This window comes from Phyllopteryx taeniolatus, chromosome 4, assembly GCF_024500385.1.
Source record: "Phyllopteryx taeniolatus isolate TA_2022b chromosome 4, UOR_Ptae_1.2, whole genome shotgun sequence".
In the NCBI taxonomy this organism is placed as follows: Eukaryota; Metazoa; Chordata; class Actinopteri; order Syngnathiformes; family Syngnathidae; genus Phyllopteryx; species Phyllopteryx taeniolatus.
This window is the reverse complement of record NC_084505.1, coordinates 32,724,207-32,745,116: the sequence shown is the minus strand read 5'-3', so window position 1 is coordinate 32,745,116 and position 20,910 is coordinate 32,724,207. Positions and strand designations below refer to the sequence as shown.

The 20,910-nt window shown below is 41.5% G+C and overlaps 1 protein-coding gene across 10 annotated transcripts in view; it reads left to right on the top strand.

The window, feature by feature from the left end:
• LOC133477254 (caskin-1-like) overlaps positions 1–20,910 on the top strand; it is a 44,663-nt gene that overhangs the window by 13,181 nt on the left and 10,572 nt on the right. For 6 of the 10 annotated variants that reach the window (XM_061771826.1, XM_061771822.1, XM_061771823.1 and 3 more), the window contains exons 4-17: positions 1,824–1,969; positions 2,052–2,147; positions 3,241–3,362; positions 3,465–3,573; positions 4,956–5,064; positions 6,558–6,652; positions 6,850–6,964; positions 9,004–9,291; positions 13,667–13,765; positions 14,865–15,049; positions 15,976–16,057; positions 17,241–17,308; positions 20,092–20,199; positions 20,710–20,811. In XM_061771826.1, coding sequence (XP_061627810.1) covers positions 1,824–1,969; positions 2,052–2,147; positions 3,241–3,362; positions 3,465–3,573; positions 4,956–5,064; positions 6,558–6,652; positions 6,850–6,964; positions 9,004–9,291; positions 13,667–13,765; positions 14,865–15,049; positions 15,976–16,057; positions 17,241–17,308; positions 20,092–20,199; positions 20,710–20,811 — 1,724 coding nt within the window. The remainder of the gene's footprint in view (positions 1–1,823; positions 1,970–2,051; positions 2,148–3,240; positions 3,363–3,464; positions 3,574–4,955; positions 5,065–6,557; positions 6,653–6,849; positions 6,965–9,003; positions 9,292–13,666; positions 13,766–14,864; positions 15,050–15,975; positions 16,058–17,240; positions 17,309–20,091; positions 20,200–20,709; positions 20,812–20,910) is intronic. The other 4 variants (XM_061771827.1, XM_061771828.1, XM_061771829.1 and 1 more) reach the window with 4 other exon arrangements.

The window sequence follows — 20,910 nt, the reverse complement described above, 5'->3', positions numbered from 1 at the left end:
CATCCGTGTATTAAGTCAGCCAAGCACTAAACGTCGCTGAAGATGCCAGGAGGAGGTGGCCCGACAACCTGGGCTTCCCTGTTGAGTCCTGCACTGGGGGGGTGGGAAAAAATAATGGAACGTGGCCAATCAGCTGAGCCAACATGCTTCCTGGGTCGGCGGGAAAGATATTTCTAAATATAGCAAATGGTGTCTAATGTCGTGCCCACTTTGTTTACGCAGAATTTGCCGGCAAAGTGCTGAATTGCAGGACGTTCCAAAGCGCTCCCCGACGGAAGTGTGTCAACGCCGTCCGTTTTTTTTTTAATGAGACGCGCAGCCCCCGCTAGTGTACAGTAAGAGCCGTATTCTCCCATGCGCGTAAAAAAGGCAAAAGGCATGCAGTCGTGCAGATTTTCTCATTGACTTGAATCTGTCATTTATGCACCTTTCCTGTCAACTTAATCACTCTTCCTCTTTCGCGCTTCAAAGGCTTTAGTAAGTCAAGCGCGCCGGGAAGGTGAAACATCATATTGCACTTGAAGTTTGGATATACAGTAATATATGCCACGCGTAGTAATAATATTGTAAAAGACAGCCAAACCTATTACAGCGGGATGCATAATGTCTCAACTACTTTCTGAGCTCGTCATTGCCGCACTAATGTTAGTCTTTTTATGCAAAGGACAAAGAGGTTCAAGGGTTAAAGCAACCAAACATAGATGCTAATTAGCGTTAGCATTTAGCTTGTTTAGTTTGACAGTAAAATTCAACTGCGAGTGACCATAAACAGCTTGAAGCCTCCTCTTTAATAAATTGTTCACTATTTGGCAAAACCGATGCTGATTGTAAAGTGTGTCGAGTTGAGTTTACTGCCGGGTCGCTCGTCTGTCAAGGCACCACTGTACACAAAATACACACGCAAAGTTAAGTGGAAAAAGAGTTTATTATAGAAGATTTAAAAAAAAAAAAAAACTATGATGCGTAGTGCGCAGATTACATTAAAAAAAAGATATTTTTTTTACTGCTATTGTAATCTAAATCCTAAGAGCTGTTCCCTTCCTGCAAGTTTGCACAGTGTGTCTTCTTTATGTGAACAATTCAATTACTCCAAATCCAATAATATATCTCCACTGTAGTGTTTCCAAAACTGTCAAAGTCATCCTTTTTAGACTCACAAACCCTTCTGCAGCTGCTGCGTTTCTTCCGTCTTCATGCCAGAATGTCCCCTCAGAGTCCAGTAGCCCCCTCGCTCCAACTGGGCCTGGAGGTCCTCTTGACTCAGCCCAACGATGTGGCTCATCACTTGAATCACGACGGAGGGCTTTTTGGGTCGCTGCCATTGGAAGGGCGCTCGCTAACTGGTAGACATGTTGGCCGTGTTTGGATGCGCTGTTCGCGGGTCAGGTTGTCGAGCCGCTTGGGAGGTTTTCCCCCATCCCGGCCGGCTTCTCTGTTTGCAAGCAGTTTGTCTCGGATTTCCCGAGAGCATTGACACTCCTGCGCTCTACTTCACTGTGATATCACGGTGACGGAGTGTGGCAAGCGTAATTTGATGGCGATTCGCTCCTCATAGTCACTTACGATAGATCAGCGACTACCAACCACTTGAAATGATGTAATTTCACATGATTGGTATGAAAATGATCATTTATTTACCCTGGAACATCTTTGGACTTTGTTCATCTATCTATACCAGCGACTTATAGTGACAGGCAGAACAATTAAAATGCCCATAATCCAGCAATTCTCTGCCTATATTGACATTCTCATTTTAGCTGTTAAGATTGTAAATATTTTACCTGCATCTGTGTGCTCAAGGGTGTCACCTTTTGCTTGCGCAGGCATGCGTCCTTTGCATTACGCCGCCTGGCAGGGCAAGACGGAACCACTGAAAATGCTGCTGAAGGCCGGCTCGTCCGTCAACGGACAGTCGGACGAAGGGCAGATCCCGCTCCACTTGTCCGCTCAGCATGGTCACTATGACGGGGTAACGCTTGTGTCCTTGGAGTGTGCGTCTTTTTTGTTTCTTTGTTGGTTGCGTAACATTTTCAAGCTTTGTGCGTTTACAGTCGGAGATGTTACTGCAACACCAGTCCAACACGTGTATCTCGGACACCGCGGGAAAGACGCCGCTGGACCTCGCCTGTGAATTTGGCCGTGTCGCGGTGAGGATGAAACTTTAAACAAACGTCACATATAAAGCGGTTTGTGGTGAGCGGTCAGGGCCAGCAAGGCCTTATCTGCCAGCCTAAATGCTATCTAGGACTGACTTACAACCTAAATTCTACAAGTTGTACCATGAAATTGTTTTAATTTATTCCCAACAGTCTATTCTCTTCATTGTATGTCATGTTAATGCATTCTGCCCAGGACCTTCAGAATCAGTAGCGCTGGATGTACGATGTAACTCAAACCATATACCAAGCAGATTTCAAATTCATCCTCACAAGTCCAGCCAAGACCTTCACGTAGTCCCTCTATGGTGTCAGCATTTTTCTGTCCTTTGGTTGCTCAGAGCAAAACTTGTTACAGCCAAGTTCAACTAGCAAGACACGTCTGCACACATGAATACATTTAATAATCTGCATCTTTAGGGAGTAAAATATATTTTGGGGTTGGTTTGGTAGTAACAGAAGGCCCAGGTACTAAATGCACAGCACACCACCAACATAAACAAACATTTTTGGAGTTTCATATGATTTTTATCACGCTTTTATTCCACACAAAAGCCTCTAGATAAAAAAAAATAAAATAATAATAATAATTCATCATAAAAGCGTCTTGACCAACATAGATAGTCAGTCACATTTCAAGATGTGTATTATTGTGCTTATACTGCGCTGCATCATACCGAGAGCTGTTCCTAATATTTTGCACCACTCCTATAGCTCAAAAAGGCAACTAAAACATGAACAGTGTGACTAACAAACTCCGTGACATTATCCATGATCTGTTCAAAACAAAACCATTACCAGTTGTTATTATTGAATTTGAATCAGCAGCAGTGTGAAGCAGCTTTCATCCAGCATTAGAAAACATTCAATTAAAAACTACAATGCTGGATTAATTGTGCGCCTTGTCGCTGATTACTCTTTTGTGTCGTTTGAAGCTTATTTTGAGTAGATTGTGCACAAATGGCACATTAATCAAATTTCTTTAAGTCCATTAATTCTATTTCTGAAGGAAGTGGTGCAAAATGTGTGATTTCATTCACTTTTTAAAATTTTTTTTTTAACTAGTCTTGTATATTTGTGTTAGGTGGTTCAGCTGCTGCTCAGCAGCAACATGTGCGCCGCCATGCTGGAGCCCAAACCTTCCGACCCCAACGGGGTGTCGCCGCTCCATCTCGCCGCCAAGAATGGACACATCGACGTAATACGGTCTGAAAACATCTCCGACGACATCAAACCGTTTGAGTCTGTAAAACAACACGTTTAAATGCTGTATTGTTCCATTCGATGAAGGCTAAATACGTGTTGCAGGTTGCTGATTCAGGCTGGCATTGACATCAACAGACAGTCGGAGTCTGGTACAGCTCTGCATCAGGCTGCTCTCTGTGGGAAGACAGAGGTAGTGCGCCTCCTGCTTGAAGTAAGTCTGCCTACATCAGCGGTTCTCCAAGGTTTGGGGTCCAGGGGAGACCCCCTCATAATTTAGCCCGAACCCTAACCATAACGTTTAAAATTTAAATTTATTTATTTATTTATTTATTTATTTTTTTGAGGGAATGTCCAATTAATTTTAGAGAGTCGAGCAGAAATGTTTTCTAATTCCGCATTACTTCTCAATCCTCTCAGCTGCCTCAAGTCCATTCACTCTCTTTGTTAGTCTTATGCTAAATTGTTGGGATTTCCCCCCCCCCCGCATCCCGATATTCCGTCATAGTTTGAGCAAAGATTAGCTTTCACAGATTGTTTTATTTATGTACTTCTCTTTGCTAACAGCCTGTCTGCCATCTTCTTTTTTAGCGTTCCTTCAGATTTCTGTTTTATTATTCTTTTGCCTCTTTTGCCTGTCTGTGTCCAAAATGGTCTGAGTAGAAAACCAGTTAAGCATTGACAGATTTTTCATGGAATACGTCCGGCTGGGTGATATTTGTCAAGCTCAAGAGATGATGCAATTTTGGGGACATTAGCCGGAAAAGTCATTATGGAGCTTTTGTTGTCAGCGTTGACGGCAAGAGCGAGGCTGCAGTGACTCACTCGAGTGAACGTGAGACTGTAACAACATTCTAAATTGGAAGCACAAGGATGCAGGCATGTGAACAGAATGCACTGATTTAGTTCTAAAATAAGTACAGTGGTGCCCTGACATCCATCCATTTTCTGAGCCGCTTCTCCTCACTAGGGTCGCGGGCATGCTGGAGCCTATCCCAGCTATCATCGGGCAGCAGGCGGGGTACACCCTGAGCTGGTTGTCAGCCAATCGCAGGGCACATACAAACAAACAACCATTCGCACTCACATTCACACCTACAGGCAATTTAGAGATGTCAATTAACCTACCACGCATGTTTTTTGGGATGTGGGAGGAAACCGGAGTTCCCGGAGAAAACCCACGCAGGCACGGGGACAACACAGGCGGGGCCGGGGATTGAACCCTGGACCTCAGAACTGTGAGGCAGATGCTCTAACCAGTCGTCCACCGTGCCGCCATTCTGCTTTATTATTACAATAAATACAGTTATTATTATTTACTGCTTTATCATCTATCCATTCTGTTGTCGGGTTGCAATGTGTGTACTGTTTCTACGGGTTTGCAGTACTGTGTGGCTAATAGTGGACAGTATTAAAGTTGGTTTACAGTGTTGCTGCAGGTGCACAGTTTTGCTCAGGGGTTAGCAAGGTTGCTAGGTGTACACAGGAGTCCTACGAGTGCACAACATTTGTACAGGTGCCGTTCCCGGTAGGCTACGGAACGCACTGTACAGAAACTGAAAATGTAATACTGGATGCTGTCATTTGTTCACTCAGAGTGGCATCAGTGCGGGAGTGAGGAACACTCTGAGTCAAACTGCACTGGACATCGTGAACCAGTTCACCACCACTCAGGCCAGCCGCGAGATCAAGCAACTCCTCAGAGGTGAGCTCCGGAGTGCAAATGTAAACATTATCGGGTTACAACAAAGACCAATGGACAAGGAATGTATTCAAAAATAATCCATATAGACAGGTAGGTAGATGACTAAGATACTAATATAATAGTCTCATTATGCTACAATATTAGTTGAAAGTGGGAAGAATAATATTTTTGACAGTGATATACAATATATACTGTAGAATGACATCTTATGGAAATTTTACAATTTGCGCTTCCCAACCTTTATTGAGTCAAGGCACACGTTTAACTTACACTAGAAAAAAAAAAACCCACTTCATTCATACCACTAAACATTGTCACAAAAAGGTACTTTATTATTATATGTACTGAAATAATGACAATCTTGTCTCAAGTGACCCCCCCAAAAAAAACACGAGTAAGTGAGACCCATTCAAACATGTTTCTGATTGCCTATATATGCCACAAGGTGGCGGGACATCACTTTGTTTAGGCTATGGCCAAATGAAGCTCCTCCCCCTCAGTTCAACACAGCTGCCACCAGATGGCGCAAAAGCACAATTTCTATATTAGACATGGCTTTGGCCTGAGCACAAAAACAGAAGATAGGTGAAAAGGTTAGGTCCCCCCCCCCCCCCCCCCCCCACAAATGTGTGAATCGGGCAATTCGCAAAGGCGAAAATGTGGACGTTGTCTGTAGTCTGTTGTATGAATGGCAACAAGTGGATACACAGGTTTGTAGTACCTTCTGCTATCTTGTGGAAGAGCATATCATATTTGGGCCTCTCACTATATGTCGCCTGCATAGATAAATGAACAAAGATCATTTTTGGACTAGATCACGGTTCACGCTTAGCGGTCCCGCTATTTCACAGTTGTTGTTTTTTTTCTAATTATTGCGCAAGACTTAAAAAAAATATATATAATTGTTTTACTAGTTAGGGCAATTGAAAGTACAGGTAGTCTCTCCAGGATGCAAAAACCTTATTTTTTTGTACTGTAGGTGTTCTTAATTTTTTATATTTTTGCCATTTCTCCTTGCTCTTGAAGTCTCTCTCTCTCTCTCTCTCTCAATATATTCTGTTTAAATGTGTGTGCATTGTTTTAAAGTGTGTTTGAAGACCCTAAAACAATTTCAATAAAAAAAAATATATGTTTTTTTTCATAATTCTATAGGTATTTCTATATCACGGATATTCACTGATGGGGGGTGTCTGGAACGTAACGTCCACGATGGAGGGAAGTTTATTGTAATTAAATTAAATACTGCATTTGATCTTTTTTCCACATTAGTGTCGTTGGGAATTACTGCTCAGGATGTTTTGTAAATGTACTTATGGATGTGCACTGTGGATGTGGAGATTTCTTTTTTTGTGATCCTTTGTTTTTTGGACAAAATGGAAATGATAATATTCCATACGGAAGGCGCTTTTGCTTTGACACGAGAGCGTCAATCCCCCGTGCCGACCGCTTCCTCACGGCGCCTGAATGTGCTCAGCTCCGCTTGTGCATTGCAGACGCGTCCGCCGCCATGCAGGTGCGCGCGCTGAAGGATTACTGCAACAACTACGACCTCACCAGCCTCAACATCAAAGCCGGAGACATTATTACGGTACAAAACACCCAGCAATCTACTTCTTCGAGTCTATACTTCTAAAAATAAATACAAAATCACTTACCCCCCCCCACCATGTAAGTTGCAGCAACACAATTCTCCAAAGGGTTTAAATGTGGCAAATCATCAGCTCATCAATTGTATTTGGTTATGATGCACATATTTAGTCTTGAAATAAGAGTTTGTGTTGACAGGTTTTAGAGCAGCACTCCGACGGCCGGTGGAAAGGTTGCATTCACGATAACCGCACAGGAAATGACCGCGTGGGCTACTTCCCGTCCAACATGGTGGAAGTCATCAAGAGGGCAGGTGACCACCCACACCACGCCTGCGTGTGTGTGCGTGTCTGTGTGTGTGTGTCTGTGCGCGCGCTCAGCAGCCTTTCCACGTACAGTAGAGCTCTATCTAATCATTAGTAGTAGACAGCTGCAAGCGTCATTGGCCATTTTTACCACGTGAATCATAGCTTTTCCCTCCAAAAACGTCACTTCAACCCTTCTTCCTCCTCTCCAATTATATTTCTCCTACAATTCCAGCCGACCCAGTGAATGCAACCATAGACTGTAGGTTGACAATGGACATCGTGCTACCAAGAGTGATGCCAAAAGCTCTTGATTACCCCGTTTGGGCTGGTGGTAGTAAGACTCCATAAATTCTCCATAAATCACATTTTGACTTAACGTATTCATGTTGTCCACATATAATATACAGTCTATGGAATGAAATTGTAACATCTACAGCGGCCTGAATCACAAAGCAAACCTTTCGTTGCTTCTCATTAATCTCATTTGTTTGCAACATTGTTTTTACAGCTTCATGACCAATGCATGAGCGGTAGCAAAAGTTCTGCCTTTACAAGAATAGTAATAAAACTTAAAAAAAACGTAAAATAGTTTATTTTAATAATAAAATGACAAATCATTCTCATTTTTAAATTGTATTGTTTAGAATAGATTTTAAGCTATGTATTCTAAACATTTTTATATCGCTAATGTATTTGTACAATATTGTATTATTGACAATAAATCAATTAAACAATTATCAATACAATCAATACATTTTATTAAAAGAAATTGTATTAAAAATGAATGCAACGAATATTAGAAGACTCTGGACGATGTAAATATGCTCGGCGGGCTGCATTGAAGAACTTCATTTACTTACAGACTTACTAACTGCAAAAATGACTTACTTTTCTAAGGCATGTTTCTCATTCACATTTTTTGGTGGCACTCTCAACTCAAAAATATTTTACGAAGTTTCCAGTGCGTTTGTGTGCGAGGATTTGCAGACACGATTGTCAAATGAACATTTCATTCTCGGTCTGGAGGTCATGTCACTGCTTTGTGACGAAGGCCGCTGTTACGCATGCTTGTACTGCTTGTTCATACTGTTCGTCACTTTTGTCATTAAAAAAAAAAGAAAAAAAGCATCTATCTCCATTTATGTACACTCACGTTCAAAAGTTCAATTTCATGTTTTGGACGAAAACACACAGTTTTTTTATATTTAAATGTTCCCGTTTAACAGTTTGGGCTTCACTTAGAAATGTCCTCATTTTTGAAAGAAAAACAATGTTTTTTTTTTAATGTTTTTTTTTTTTTACTGCATTAATACTTTCTGGAACAATGATTCCCCACAACCAATTTCACTGAATTAATCAGATATTCATTATTTATTTACAGACATTTTGGAAACCTTTATTTACTGTAGAAAGCGATATATCGATTTATTAAACGTTTCATTGAATTTTATAAGACATACTGCCAAGCTTGGGAGCTCCCTGCACTTTTTGTGAATATTTTTAGAAGATTTAAAAAAAATAAATAAAAATTACATGTTGCAAATCTGAAAAGCTGTTTAATAAACATACGAATATCTGATATGAATATCAGTTATCGGCCTCCTTGAATACTAATAATCAGTAAAAGGAAAACATCAATCTATCTCTACGATATAAGGTTATCTTCATTGAATTAAAAAAAAGTCAAATGACCAAAAAAAAAGGCCTTTTCTTTCAAAAATCAAAACATAAGTGACCCCCCCCAAATGGTTGAATGTTATGAACACAATTTGAAGATACATGCTTTTCCTTTGTTGCTACAATGCTCTTATTCTCCTATTTGCCCTTGTACGAGTATATTCCCCGTGGATATATGGCTATGTTCTTTTCTCTCACGTTCTCGTCTGATGAATTCTTACTTTATCTGATTGGATTTTATTTTTGAAGTGGACTGATGAGTTGTTGTGTTGTGTCGTCGTCGTTGTTGTTGTTTTTGCATCTCTTTTTTTTTTCAACTTCCTCCTCCTCCTTCCACCTCCTCCTCCTCCTCGTGGCTTGAGCCCAGGCCTGTCCCCCTCCCAGCAGTGCCACACACTGCTCCTGCGCAGGCCCAACCCGTGTCCCGTTGGCTCGCTCAACGGACACTCGTACCCCCCCTGCAAGGTCCTCCCACTGCACCTGCCCTCCCCTCCCACCCCTCACCCCAACGCGCAATCCCTCCCGCGCTTCTCCTCGTTCGGGTACGTGCCTCTTCCCATCTCTCCGCCTTCTCTCTCCACTGCTCCTCCTCCACCTCCTCCTCTGTCTCCTCCTCCTCCTCTCTCCACTTCTCAGGAGCAGCAAAGTCAGACAGGTACATACAGTAGTACACTTCATAGTAACCTTTTAAGATTGATTCTTAGTCAATAAGACGCGTTCTTCATCGCTGTACTGTACAATATTTGGGTCAGGGTTGTCCAAACGTTTCACTGAGGGCCGCATACGAGAAAATAGAAGGAAGCGGTCGCTTTGTGTTGGCGAAACATGCTAAAACAATGCAAAATCCATTCTAACCTTTTGAATCCACACTTTTCATGATAGGAAAGGAGCAGTAAGAACAACGTAATTCTTATTTACGTCTGCCCCTAAATTAACCTCAAAGAATCTTCGATGGTCTGTCACTTATCGTAAAGAGCAACAGATTCCTAAGCAGATAAATGTATCGAAAGAGCAAAAAACAGCCGGCTACGTTTGAGTTTTGTGCTATCGGTGACAAGGCACCTTGTTTATTACTTTGAGTGTGATGTCTTATAACATTCAAAATGCATTTACATTTTTTATTGATTTTATTTTTTTAAATGTGCGGTAACTAGGGGTTGAACGACTAGAGATTTTTAGCAGTCAACGCTGATGTAATAAAAGTCGAGACGAAGCTGCTTAATTGGTCTTTATTTATTTTTTCAGCACAGAACAGCAGTCCCCAACACTTTTTCGCAACACTGACTGGTTTCACGTTAATACTCATTTTGACAGACCGGCATAGAAACAAATAAAAATTAATGATTACAAATGCAACTCACCATTACGCTCTATGTAGTTCCTGCGCATGTTTTTCTCGTTAATTAAGCCGGCTTATTGACGGGAAAAACATCTCATCTTGTGTTCCATAGCATTGCGTGTTATAAGACGGGACATTTTAGCTTGGCTAAAAAAAAATTGGATTTCTCAGTTTCACTGTTTCACTTGTGCTATTATTGTATTTGAGGATAGATTTGCTAAGGGTCTCATTTTTGGTCAAATATTTCCACGAGCTTTTTGCTAACATTATGAAGTGTTGTAATATACAACTTCTATGCTTAATAAAGTTCTCGTTAGAATCAGAATCAGAATCATCATTATTTGCCAAGTATGTCCAAAAAACACACAAGGAATTTGTCTCCGGTAATTGGAGCTGCTCTAGTACGACAACAGACAGTCAATTGAAAGAGATCACTTTTGAGACATAAAGACATTGACAAAAAACAGTCACTGAGCAACAAAGGGTTGCTAGTTATCTGGTAATGCCGGTACAATTTTTAAAGAGCTGGTGACCGGGATGTGGAGGGTCCGAGAGGATTTTGCACGCTCTTGTCTTCGTTCTGGCAGCGTGCAAGTCCTCAAGTGTGGGTAGAGGGGTACCGACAATCCTTTCAGCAGTTTTGATTGTCCGTTGTAGTCGGAGTTTGTCCTTTTTTGTAGCAGCACCAAACCGGACTGTGATGGAAGAACACAGGACTGATTCGATGACCGCTGTGTAGAACTGCCTCAGCAGCTCCTGTGGCAGGCCGTGCTTTCGCAGAAGCCGCAGGAAGTACATGCTCTGCTGAGCCTTTTTGAGGACGGAGTTGATGTTGATCGCCCACTTCAGGTCCTGAGAGATTCCGACGGTTGACATAAGGCAAAGTGTCCTTTTCAAATCTGCAGTAGAAGGTGTTCAAGTCGTTGGATAGTGAGTTATTGTTCTCAGCTTGGGGGGATGGTCGCTTGTAATTGGTCAGCGATTGTAATGCATGCCGGACTGATTTAGAGTCGTTAGCGCTAAACTGTTTTTCAAACTTTGCTGCATGGTTTCTCTTTGCAATGTTAATTTCTTTAGTCAGCTGGTTTCTAGCTCGATTATACAGGGCCCTGTCCCCGCTTCGATATGCGTCCTCCTTAGCTTGGCGAAGTTGCTTAAGTTTGGCAGTGAACCACGGTTTGTTGTTATTGAATGTGCGAAAGGACTTTGTTGGTACACACACATCTTCACAGAAACTGATATACGCTGTGACATCCATCCATCCATTTTCTGTGCCGCTTCTCCTTACTAGGGTCGCGGGCGTGCTGGAGCCTATCCCAGCTGTCATCGGGCAGGAGGCGGGGTACACCCTGAACTGGTTGCCAGCCAATCGCAGGACACATAGAAACAAACAACCATTCGCACTCACAGTCATGCCTACGGGCAATTTAGAGTCTCCAATTCATGCATGTTTTTGGGATGTGGGAGGAAACCAGAGTGCCCACGCAGGCACGGGGAGAACATGCAAACTCCACACAGGCCGGGCCGGGGATTGAACCCGGGTCCTCAGAACTGTGAGGCTGACGCTCTAAACAGTCGTCCACCGTGCCGCCTACGATGTGACAGTGTCTGTATATTCATCCAGGCTGCCAGCTGAATTTTCAAAGACACTCCAGTCTCTGCAGTCTAAGCAGCTTTGAAGTTCTATCTTTTGCTTCATTGGTCCACTTTTTCACTGTTTTCACTGGAGGCTTCATGCATTTAAGTTCGGTATTAAGTGAATTAAGCAGTGATCAGACGAGCCGAGTGCTGCACGAGGTTTGGCACGGTATATGTTATTTAGCGTAGTATAGTAGTGGTCTAAAATTATTTAGTTATATAGTTATTTTCCCTGGTAGGACAGTCGATGTGCTGCTTGTATTTAGGGAGTTCGTGGTTGAGTCTAGCTTTGTTAAAGTCCCTGAGAATAATGAGGGGTGAGTCCAGGTGTTTTTTTTCAATTTCGTTTACTTGTTTGGCGAGCATTAGCAGTGTGGCGTTCGTGTTAGCTTGAGGCGGAATGTAGAATGAATGATGCGAACTCACAAAGCGAGTAGAATGGCTTACAGTTCAAAAATAGCGTACATTTGTTGTCCGCGCATTATTGGACAAAACATTTTGGCTACAAAAAATGGAGCGTCACTTTGCGTCGCTGCATTCGCCGCCAGTCTTGCGGTCCCGCTGCTGTGCGTCTTTTAAGACTAGCGCCGATCGGAATTGCCGAAGCTAGCGCGAAACCTGTGGCGGCCCTCTAATGGCCCCTGGGCCGGACTTTGGACACTCCTGATTTAAGTGTATACAATTGCAAGAAAACATACTGCAACAGGAAGTAACTTGACTAGGTTTTTTTCTTTTTTTTATCATTTGGTGCTAAAACAACTGCCAAATAAGGTCATTTGTCTCACTGTGATGCTGTGCCAACAATTTTCTTGCTCTGCAACAATATTAGTAACTCAAAATCCAAATGTGGATTTTCTGACTAAGGATTATCCAATTTTTGAAGAGGGGAAAAAAAAAACAATGTGACTGATCTGAGAGTTCATATTTTTCTAATCCTCCCACACGTAAACCTGTTTGCTTGGCTTCACAGCATGCAAACTACGCTTTGTTTTGCAATTTTAGCTAAAACAGTGGAAGTTTTGGGGGCAAAAAAACCAAAGTAATAATTTACAGGCATAATGACTGGATGCGGTCAAAATCAATGGAATTAATATAACTTTGCCGGCTTTAGCGGCATGCATCATTGTGGGCCACAACATTAGGTACACCTGCACAATCAAATGAAAGCCAACGCCAAAGCATTCATTATCGTCTGCAGAAAGTGTGTTGAACTCACAAACAGATTGTTTCCAATTGTTGGCCATCATAACTTTTTATTTTAGACATTTTCAGAAGGCCAATTGCTTCCTAATGTCTAAGTTCAAACTCATTTTGATTGTTTCTGACATAATATTCTAATTTCTTGAAATGGTGAATTGTATTCGGTTTTTGTTAGCTGTAAGATAAATCATCAAAATTATATGAATTACAGTAGTTCTTACTGTATAGAGAATCTCTATAATATAATAATCTAACGTTTTTAATTCAACTACTGAAATAAATTTCCCACAATATTAAAATTTATGGAGATGCGCCTTTACGTACAGAAATTTGTACACAATACACAGTACAGCGTCTTAAAATGAATACATCTTTGATAATGGGAGACAAAACTGAGCAGAATGTTTTTGTAGATTGTGTACATTTTGATTGTTCAGGTGTTCCTAATGAAGTGGCTGGGAGTACACAGCACAAGCAGCCAGGTGGTTTTCGGAATTTGTAGAATTATGATTTGCTGTTTAATTGGTAACATAAAATTGCAAGAAAAAAATATGTGAACCCTTTGGAATTAACTGGATTGAATCTAAGGCACAATAGACAAACACGGTCTTCTTAAACTAATACAACACAAATGTATGGTTTCATGTTTTTATTGTGTCCATAAGAAATTTGAAAATGCATTGGACACATTGTATTCAACACAACATGCAAACATTCACACTACACATTTTATGACCAATTTAAGCAGGAATCCAGGCCATTCCAAAAGTCATTCCTGCAACTGTACAGTGGAGAGAGATTTAAGTGAAACGCGTTTGTTTGAAAGTCTGTGTCCTTTTTGCATGTGTGACAGGTTCTCGGACCGCCGAGTTGAGTCCTCAGGGCTCTCCCACTTTGGGCCAGCAGAGCAGCACCAGTGAGGACATCTGGGTACTGCGCAAACCGCTCGCAGGTAAACGTGAGAGTGTGTGTTGAAAAAAAAAGACTGTGCATGCTGTGTGTCTTTCATAGTGGTGGGAAATAAATATAGTACCAATACAATGTCAATGTACTTATTATATAATTAGATTTTTCAGGTATTTGTACTTTACGTGAGTATTTATTTTTTAAGTTTTTACTTTTAGGGTTGTGACTTTTTTCAACTTCTGTGGATAGAAACACCGCAAAAAAAAAAAAAAAAAAACATAAATAAATCTGGTTGGCAAAGTCAACTGCAGGTGAGATTTTGATTGATTGAGATCTTACGGTCCGAAAAGTTGGAGAAAAAACAGGGACAGCATTGACGTGGAGGAATGTGAACCAGGGAGCATTACCCCCCGAAAACATTCATCGGCGGTTTAGATTTTTGCTATTCATGGTCCGGCCCCGTCCCTATTCGCGGGGGTCCACTGTAGTGCAGTTACTCGCCTGCGCATCGCTGATACTGTTAGCTTTAATGGCTATTTGTTTGTAATGTGGCAGCAATGACTCGCATAAGGTCAAATGGGCTCTTATTATTTTCAGAAAAATAATCTTTTATGAATAATCTCAACGCATACAGTTTGTAAATCACCAAATTGCTTGAGGATACAAAGAACATGACCGGAATCCAATTGTTTAACACACAAGCCACAGACAGAGTTTTATGAAATAAATTCACAAATACCAACCTTAGCTCGACATATCGCTAATGCACACACTCATGTCAAGATGGACAGGAACAAATGCAAGTAAAGAGCAACATTAAACTTGGTAATCGATCAACGAGCGATTACTGTATTTTCATCCTTTGCAAATTGAGCATTTTTTTTTGTTACTCAGTTCACAAACGGTAAAAGTCGAGGCAACGCTAACTAGCTCTTAAACATCAACATTCAACAATACAAGCACTATGTAAATTAATAAAAGAGGGAAATTATTTTGTGAGCGTTGTGCCAATTTATCAAAATGGGTATTGTATATAACTATAACTGAATACACTTTACTTTTGTACTCAAGTAAATTTCAGAGTCTGTACTTTTTTACTTCTACTTAACTGTGAGTACCGTACTTGTGCCCCCTCTGGTCTTTAGGGGGCGAACGCAGCGGCAGCGTGGGTAGCCTCGGAAGCGCTCGGTCATCGAGCAGTTTGCAGGGCTCGGGGAACACGCATGTGTTGACCACGCCCGCACCCAGTCCTCATCCAGCGCTGACGCCGGGAGTCAACACGCACGGCCTTAACGCTCCGGGCCTGAATGCGCAAGCTGAGGGGGTGAAGGTACAAGACAACTTTGTTACTTGTTATATGTGCATTTTCAGCTATTCACAGTGGCCATTTAATGCACTCCGCACATTACGTAAGCCACATCTCCACAACAGTCCATTATAAGAGCTCAATATTAAAAAAAAATTTAAAAAATTAAAAAGATTTTAGCAAGATAGCAATGCTCCCTTTTGATTGACATTTTAAAAGAGGTATTTCATTCAAAGGAAACATTAGTTTGGGATCATTTCACACTTGACACGGAAAATAAATTTCAATGTGTGCACCACATCTAAGATCGCCAACATAAGGTATCGTGTCGATGTTAGCTAATTCAATGTAGCCTACCATCCCTAGTTAGGCAATTCCTTTATTGAACAAACAGTATGAAAATAATAAGCACATCCAACTGTACACTCTCATTCGCTGACGCCCACTTCACTCACAGGCCACGCCACGCCTTTTAAAGCCATACACACTCAAAGTCACAGATACTACCGTTGAACGTGAGGATGGCAACCACAAGTGGACAATCATATTACCTACTGCTCACATACACGTTAATGACACTAAAATAATTTTTTTATCCAAACACTCAGTTAATCAATGGGATAATCGGTACAAAACACAATTTTAAAAATATTCCATAACTACAGCCTTAGTGTGAAGTGCTGGCTCCTTGAGTTAAAATGCTTTTATTGTCTTTATGGGTGCTGACTTTTTTCACTCGTCCTGTAAATGTAACATCAGGGTTCTGCCCCTGGTCCTCATGGTAACGTAAGCAGAACAGTATTTGGGAGAAATACGCAGTCACTAATGTTGTGGCCATAAGGTGCATATAGCTCTCACGTTTGTCCTGGCTGACATCCACTTGTTTTGAGTGCTTGTGCTTATGTGTGTATATGAGCATAAAAGTTTATGTGCCCATTGTGTTCGTTTAGCTCCTGGCCACTGTCCTGTCCCAGTCGGTAAAAGCCAAGGAGCATCTCTTGGAGCAGTCGCAGTCCGTTGAACAATCAGCGAGTAAGAGCCAAAAACATCACGCAAATGCAACACGACTAGAGTGTTTTCCGTTGTTATTGTGAAAAGTCCGTTTTGACAAATGGTGATTCCCAAATGGAACTCCGATTGTCTGATGTGATTCAACGCAACCATTCAGAAGGATCAAAACGTTACACACAAAATACAAGACGCCCCGAAATAGAATATCACACCGTGATGTAAATGCGTTTGTCATTGTTTGATCTCTCTAAAGGCCGTCTGTCTGTTCTAATCAGACTCCAGCAGCATTATGGCAGTTGACGTGTAGATTTATACGCGGCACTGCGCAAAAGCTAAGACTTTATCACCGCAAGACAGTTGTAGTAGGCAGAAACTGCGTTCTACAAAAGAAAATACTATTTTATTTTATTATTCCCATTGTTTTTTTTTTTGATTTAAAAAGTAATTCATGACTGCATAGTGTCATCTACATCTAGATAATCTTTTCAAGTGAACTTTTAAGAATAGCAGGAGAGTAAAAACCTGTGTGAGGAAAAAAAAAAGAATAAATCCTCCAGAATTCGAGGGAAAAATGTCAGCGCGAGGCTGCGTTGGCGTACCCGCTTTGAATGTGCCGGCGAGTGCATGGCAAATGATTGACAGCTCATCTGACACGCCTTTAGTCTCTAATTGGGTTTATTTTTTCTCTGGCACAGTGGTTTCTTAATCAAATTAAAGGTAGAGAATGAGGCCACAGAGTGATTATTTTTTTCACAGATTATTTTCCTAATATACTACTGTCAGGTCAGAATGACAGATTTTTTTTTTTCTTTTTTGAAAACTGCAAACTTTACCTTTAAAGTAATATTATATTGTATAAAGTAATATATATATCGTATTATATATCACTTTATATTTCTACATAGTACATTTGCCGTACTAGTATAACAATAGTATATTTATCAGTATCATGAAATCAATTGTACAAATGGGTCAGAATAAAAAAATAGCAAAAGATTTTTAAACTACCATGTGTTAATTGTTAAAAGTAATTACAGCTACCTGTTTTTCTTTTAAAGCAAAAGGGGCATTTTCGGTCGAGATTAGGCATGTGTATGAGGCCACTGTTTGAGGAAATACAGTATATAATGTAATGTCCAAATGCATGTTTCGACTTTAATGTATTTTCTCCTTTCACTGTTTTTCCCTCACCTTTGACCTCAAGGTTCTTCTTCTTCCACTGTTCACGAGCAGCGGCCGTTCGAGCGCAAGGCAGAGGAGGATGATGGGAAAGTGAGTTTTTTTTGTTTGGTTTTTTTTTCTCCCCCAGACATCTAAGGCCGTTTGCTCACTCCTTTGCTTGGCGAGGAATGGTGTTGGGTAGGTGTGGTCTCTCTGCTTTTTACCTGCGGATGCTCGTGTCGCTTCAGCCTCCCCCTTTGTCGCCATGGAGACAGGCAGAGTGACAGACACACGGAGGAGTCAGTTGGGCTCCCACTTCCACCCGCAATGCACCTCCCAGCCGCACTGTGTGATATGTGACGTCTTATAGAAGCGAGCAGATGCTTCTGTTTGCACCTCATTGTCCTCATTGGAGGTGCTCAATCAGCTGACAGTGACATCATGCTCTGCGACACTAAAAAAACATTTCTGAATTAACAAGTACACTACATGGACAAACGTGTTACAATAATCCCGACCGTCCCCTACCTAATAGCAAAAAAACTGGGAGTTATTGACACCCCCCAACAAATTGTTTATAATTGCCCAAAATTTAAATGCTGAAATATGGACAATTTTAAGTTGTCTCTAAACAATTAATATATTATTAAAATAGTTGTCGATTATTTTTGTAGTTGATTTGTTGTCGATTAATTGTTGCACCTCTAAAGTCAAGGTACCACTGTATACAAATTTTTTAAAAATTAAGGGGCCGTCATTTACTCACAGAATTTCGCTATTGGCAGACGTTCACTGTACTACCCCTAATCAATGACTCAATCAAGAGGTGCGTGGTGCAATTTGTTAAATTGACCACAGCACGACACACGCATGCAGTCAGTTATGATGCATGGTGTCAGTATGATGCATGGTGTATGTTTGGTCAAGGGAATGCATTTAAGTACCTTGTTGATGGTAATTGACTGTGCAGGGAAAATGAAAAGTGATTTCTTTTCACTTTGCCGAGCCAGCTCGCCCATGTGCTCATTTGCATCAGACTCCCCGTATCGAGCGGGGAGCCGTAAATGAGGGAATTATCTTGGACACAGCCACAGACATCATTCAGCGCGTGTGCCGAAAGCTATTTAAAGGGTCAGTTCACCCTAATTGCAAAAGCAATGAGAGCAATCTCGACACTCTCTGCTAAACATATCTGCCCCAAATTTTAAGTTTCTTCCTTTGTTCTGCCACATTTTTGAGTATTTTCTTGAGGATTTATTGTGTCCTCACACAGACAAGGAAACAACCAGCGTGATTTGGGGGGAGCTGACGTTTAAATAGTTGTTTTTCTTTGAACAATCTCGGTTTTAAATTGCACTCATTTTGTCCAAAAACCCACATGAAATGATCTCCTGGAGGAGTTGAGATTGTTTTTCTCTCTGTCACCTGTAGAGATCAAAGTACCAGGTCAGCAGTGTTCTGCACACTTCTTACCCCCCCCCCCCCCTCCCATCATCATCATTCTGCAGAATTGTTCTGTTTTTGTGCACTGCGGAGACTATTGTTTTAGCACTTACACATGGCTTGTATTTTTTTTATATCACAGCTTGCCACAGTGGGATGGCAATACGCCTTCACCCTGCTGTTAAACGACTCCTATAGATTTTAAGATCAGAGCTTTGATTTGCTTGCCGCCTATATCTTGTGTCCTGTATTCAAGTATGGTCTCCTCTTCTCTGTTGTAATCTGTTTCCACATATGAAAATGTCAAATGGTATAGTGAGTACAGTTCCCTGGCATGTACCAACACATTGGACCTATGTCGGGTTCTAGAACAAGTTCCGCTTCCTTTGTGTCACGTCCGTGTGGTGGACTTGAGTTTTGTGTTGTCTAAAAGAGGATCTGTGTTCCAGAAGTAAGCTTCACAATTCTTACAGCAATTAATCGTGTGAGTTTGGGGGTGTTTCTGCTTTGAATTTCTTTGAGATGGTGCATTACATTGCTTGAAGATGATTTTTTTTTTTTTTTTTTGTGGAAGAAAGTAGTCAGTCAGAAACTCCACAGACTTTTTTTCAGAGGTCATTTTCACACCTTCAGAGGCGCTAAAAGGAGCCAGATGAGCTCATTTGAATTATATTATGACAGTTGAAGACTTGCAAATTATGCAGACTGTCATTTGTATCAACTATTAAGGACAATCGGAGAAATATATCATTTGCATAATAATTTGGAACGCAGTGTATTGTCTTGTGCGAATAGTAAAGAGTTGGTATTGTTCCATGTTGTACAAGTAGACAGTAGTACAGTTAATATATTGTGTGCTAGAAGCGGGCGGCAAACTATTCTCTCGAAAAAGGCAGTATTATCCTGTGGTGTGTGTTCGAGAAGCAGGCAGCAGTATCTTGACCTGTCATTTATTGTATTCAAGGCTATTGTGCCAAATCTAGTTTTACTTGTATCAGAATCATACAGCACTGTTCTGTGTGATCTAGAGGCAGGCATTAGAATGTTGTGTTCACTGTTCGAGAAGCATGTGTGCTATCATCTAGAAGCCAGCAGAAGTACGCTATCTTGACGGACACTAGAATGTTCTCTTCTTGAATAGACAGTGGTGTCTTGTATTCTTGTAGACATATAGTGCATAGCAGTGTGCCTCTTCTAGAAGCAGGCAACTGTATGTTGTGTTCTACAACCAGGAAGTTTTATCTTGTACTTTCCATTTTCAATGCATACAACAGGGTCCTGTGCTCTAGAGGCAGGCAGTGGAACGTGGTTTATTCAGTTCTCCTCTGAAAGGTGGGACTAGCATGTTGGGTTCTAGAATCAGGTGGTGATAGCTTGTTGTCTCTTTTCTAGACACAGTAGTGTCCTGTGCTCTCGAAGCAGGCAGTAGCGTGTTGTGTTCTGTGTTCTAGAAGCAGGCAGTAGTGGCGTGGCTGGGTGAGTTTCAGCTGCAGTTCTACACCACCCACTTCCTCACGGCGGGATATGATCTAGACACCGTTAGCCGCATGACCCCTGAGGTAAGGTCAAGACCCCTGACCCCCTCATGCCCCGCCCCTTTTGTTTGTTAAGGCTCCGCCCAGCAGAGCTCACAAATCCACTCTCTCCCCACTGAACCAGATGATGTCATCATGACCCTCCTGTCTCAGTCACCTGACTCCCCACCTTCCTCCCCCTGGTGTGAGTCCTCAGCCTCAACCAAAAGCTTCTCGTATTCTGTCTGCTACATTTACGTATCTGTGCTCTCACATGGCTGTGTACTCCCGTCTGAGCTGGATCTGTCTGTCCCTGAGTGTGCCACTGTGCGTCTATGTATGTGACTGTGTATGCATATTAAAGCTGACACGGTGGTATGACGTAAACCCCTTAAGGGCAAGGGACACTCACTAGAGATTATCAAGATATAATGTTCCTCGAGGTAAACATATCCTATGTGCAAATCTCCACTGTATGCATATAATGATGTATTGTACATTTCAAAATTGTGTAAAGGTTGTGATAAATTTCTGATCTTCTTGCTTGCATTGAAGGACATGACGGCGATTGGGGTCATGAAGCCTGGACATCGTAAGAAGTTAATGTCAGAGATCAGCAAGCTGCCCTCCGCGGACTGGCTGCCAGACCACAAACCCGTAAGGATCTGACGTGTACTACACAAAGCGCAAGTGAACAGGAAATGTCAAGTTTTGGCAACCGCACACTCATAAGCTGATTCACACACTGCTTATTCA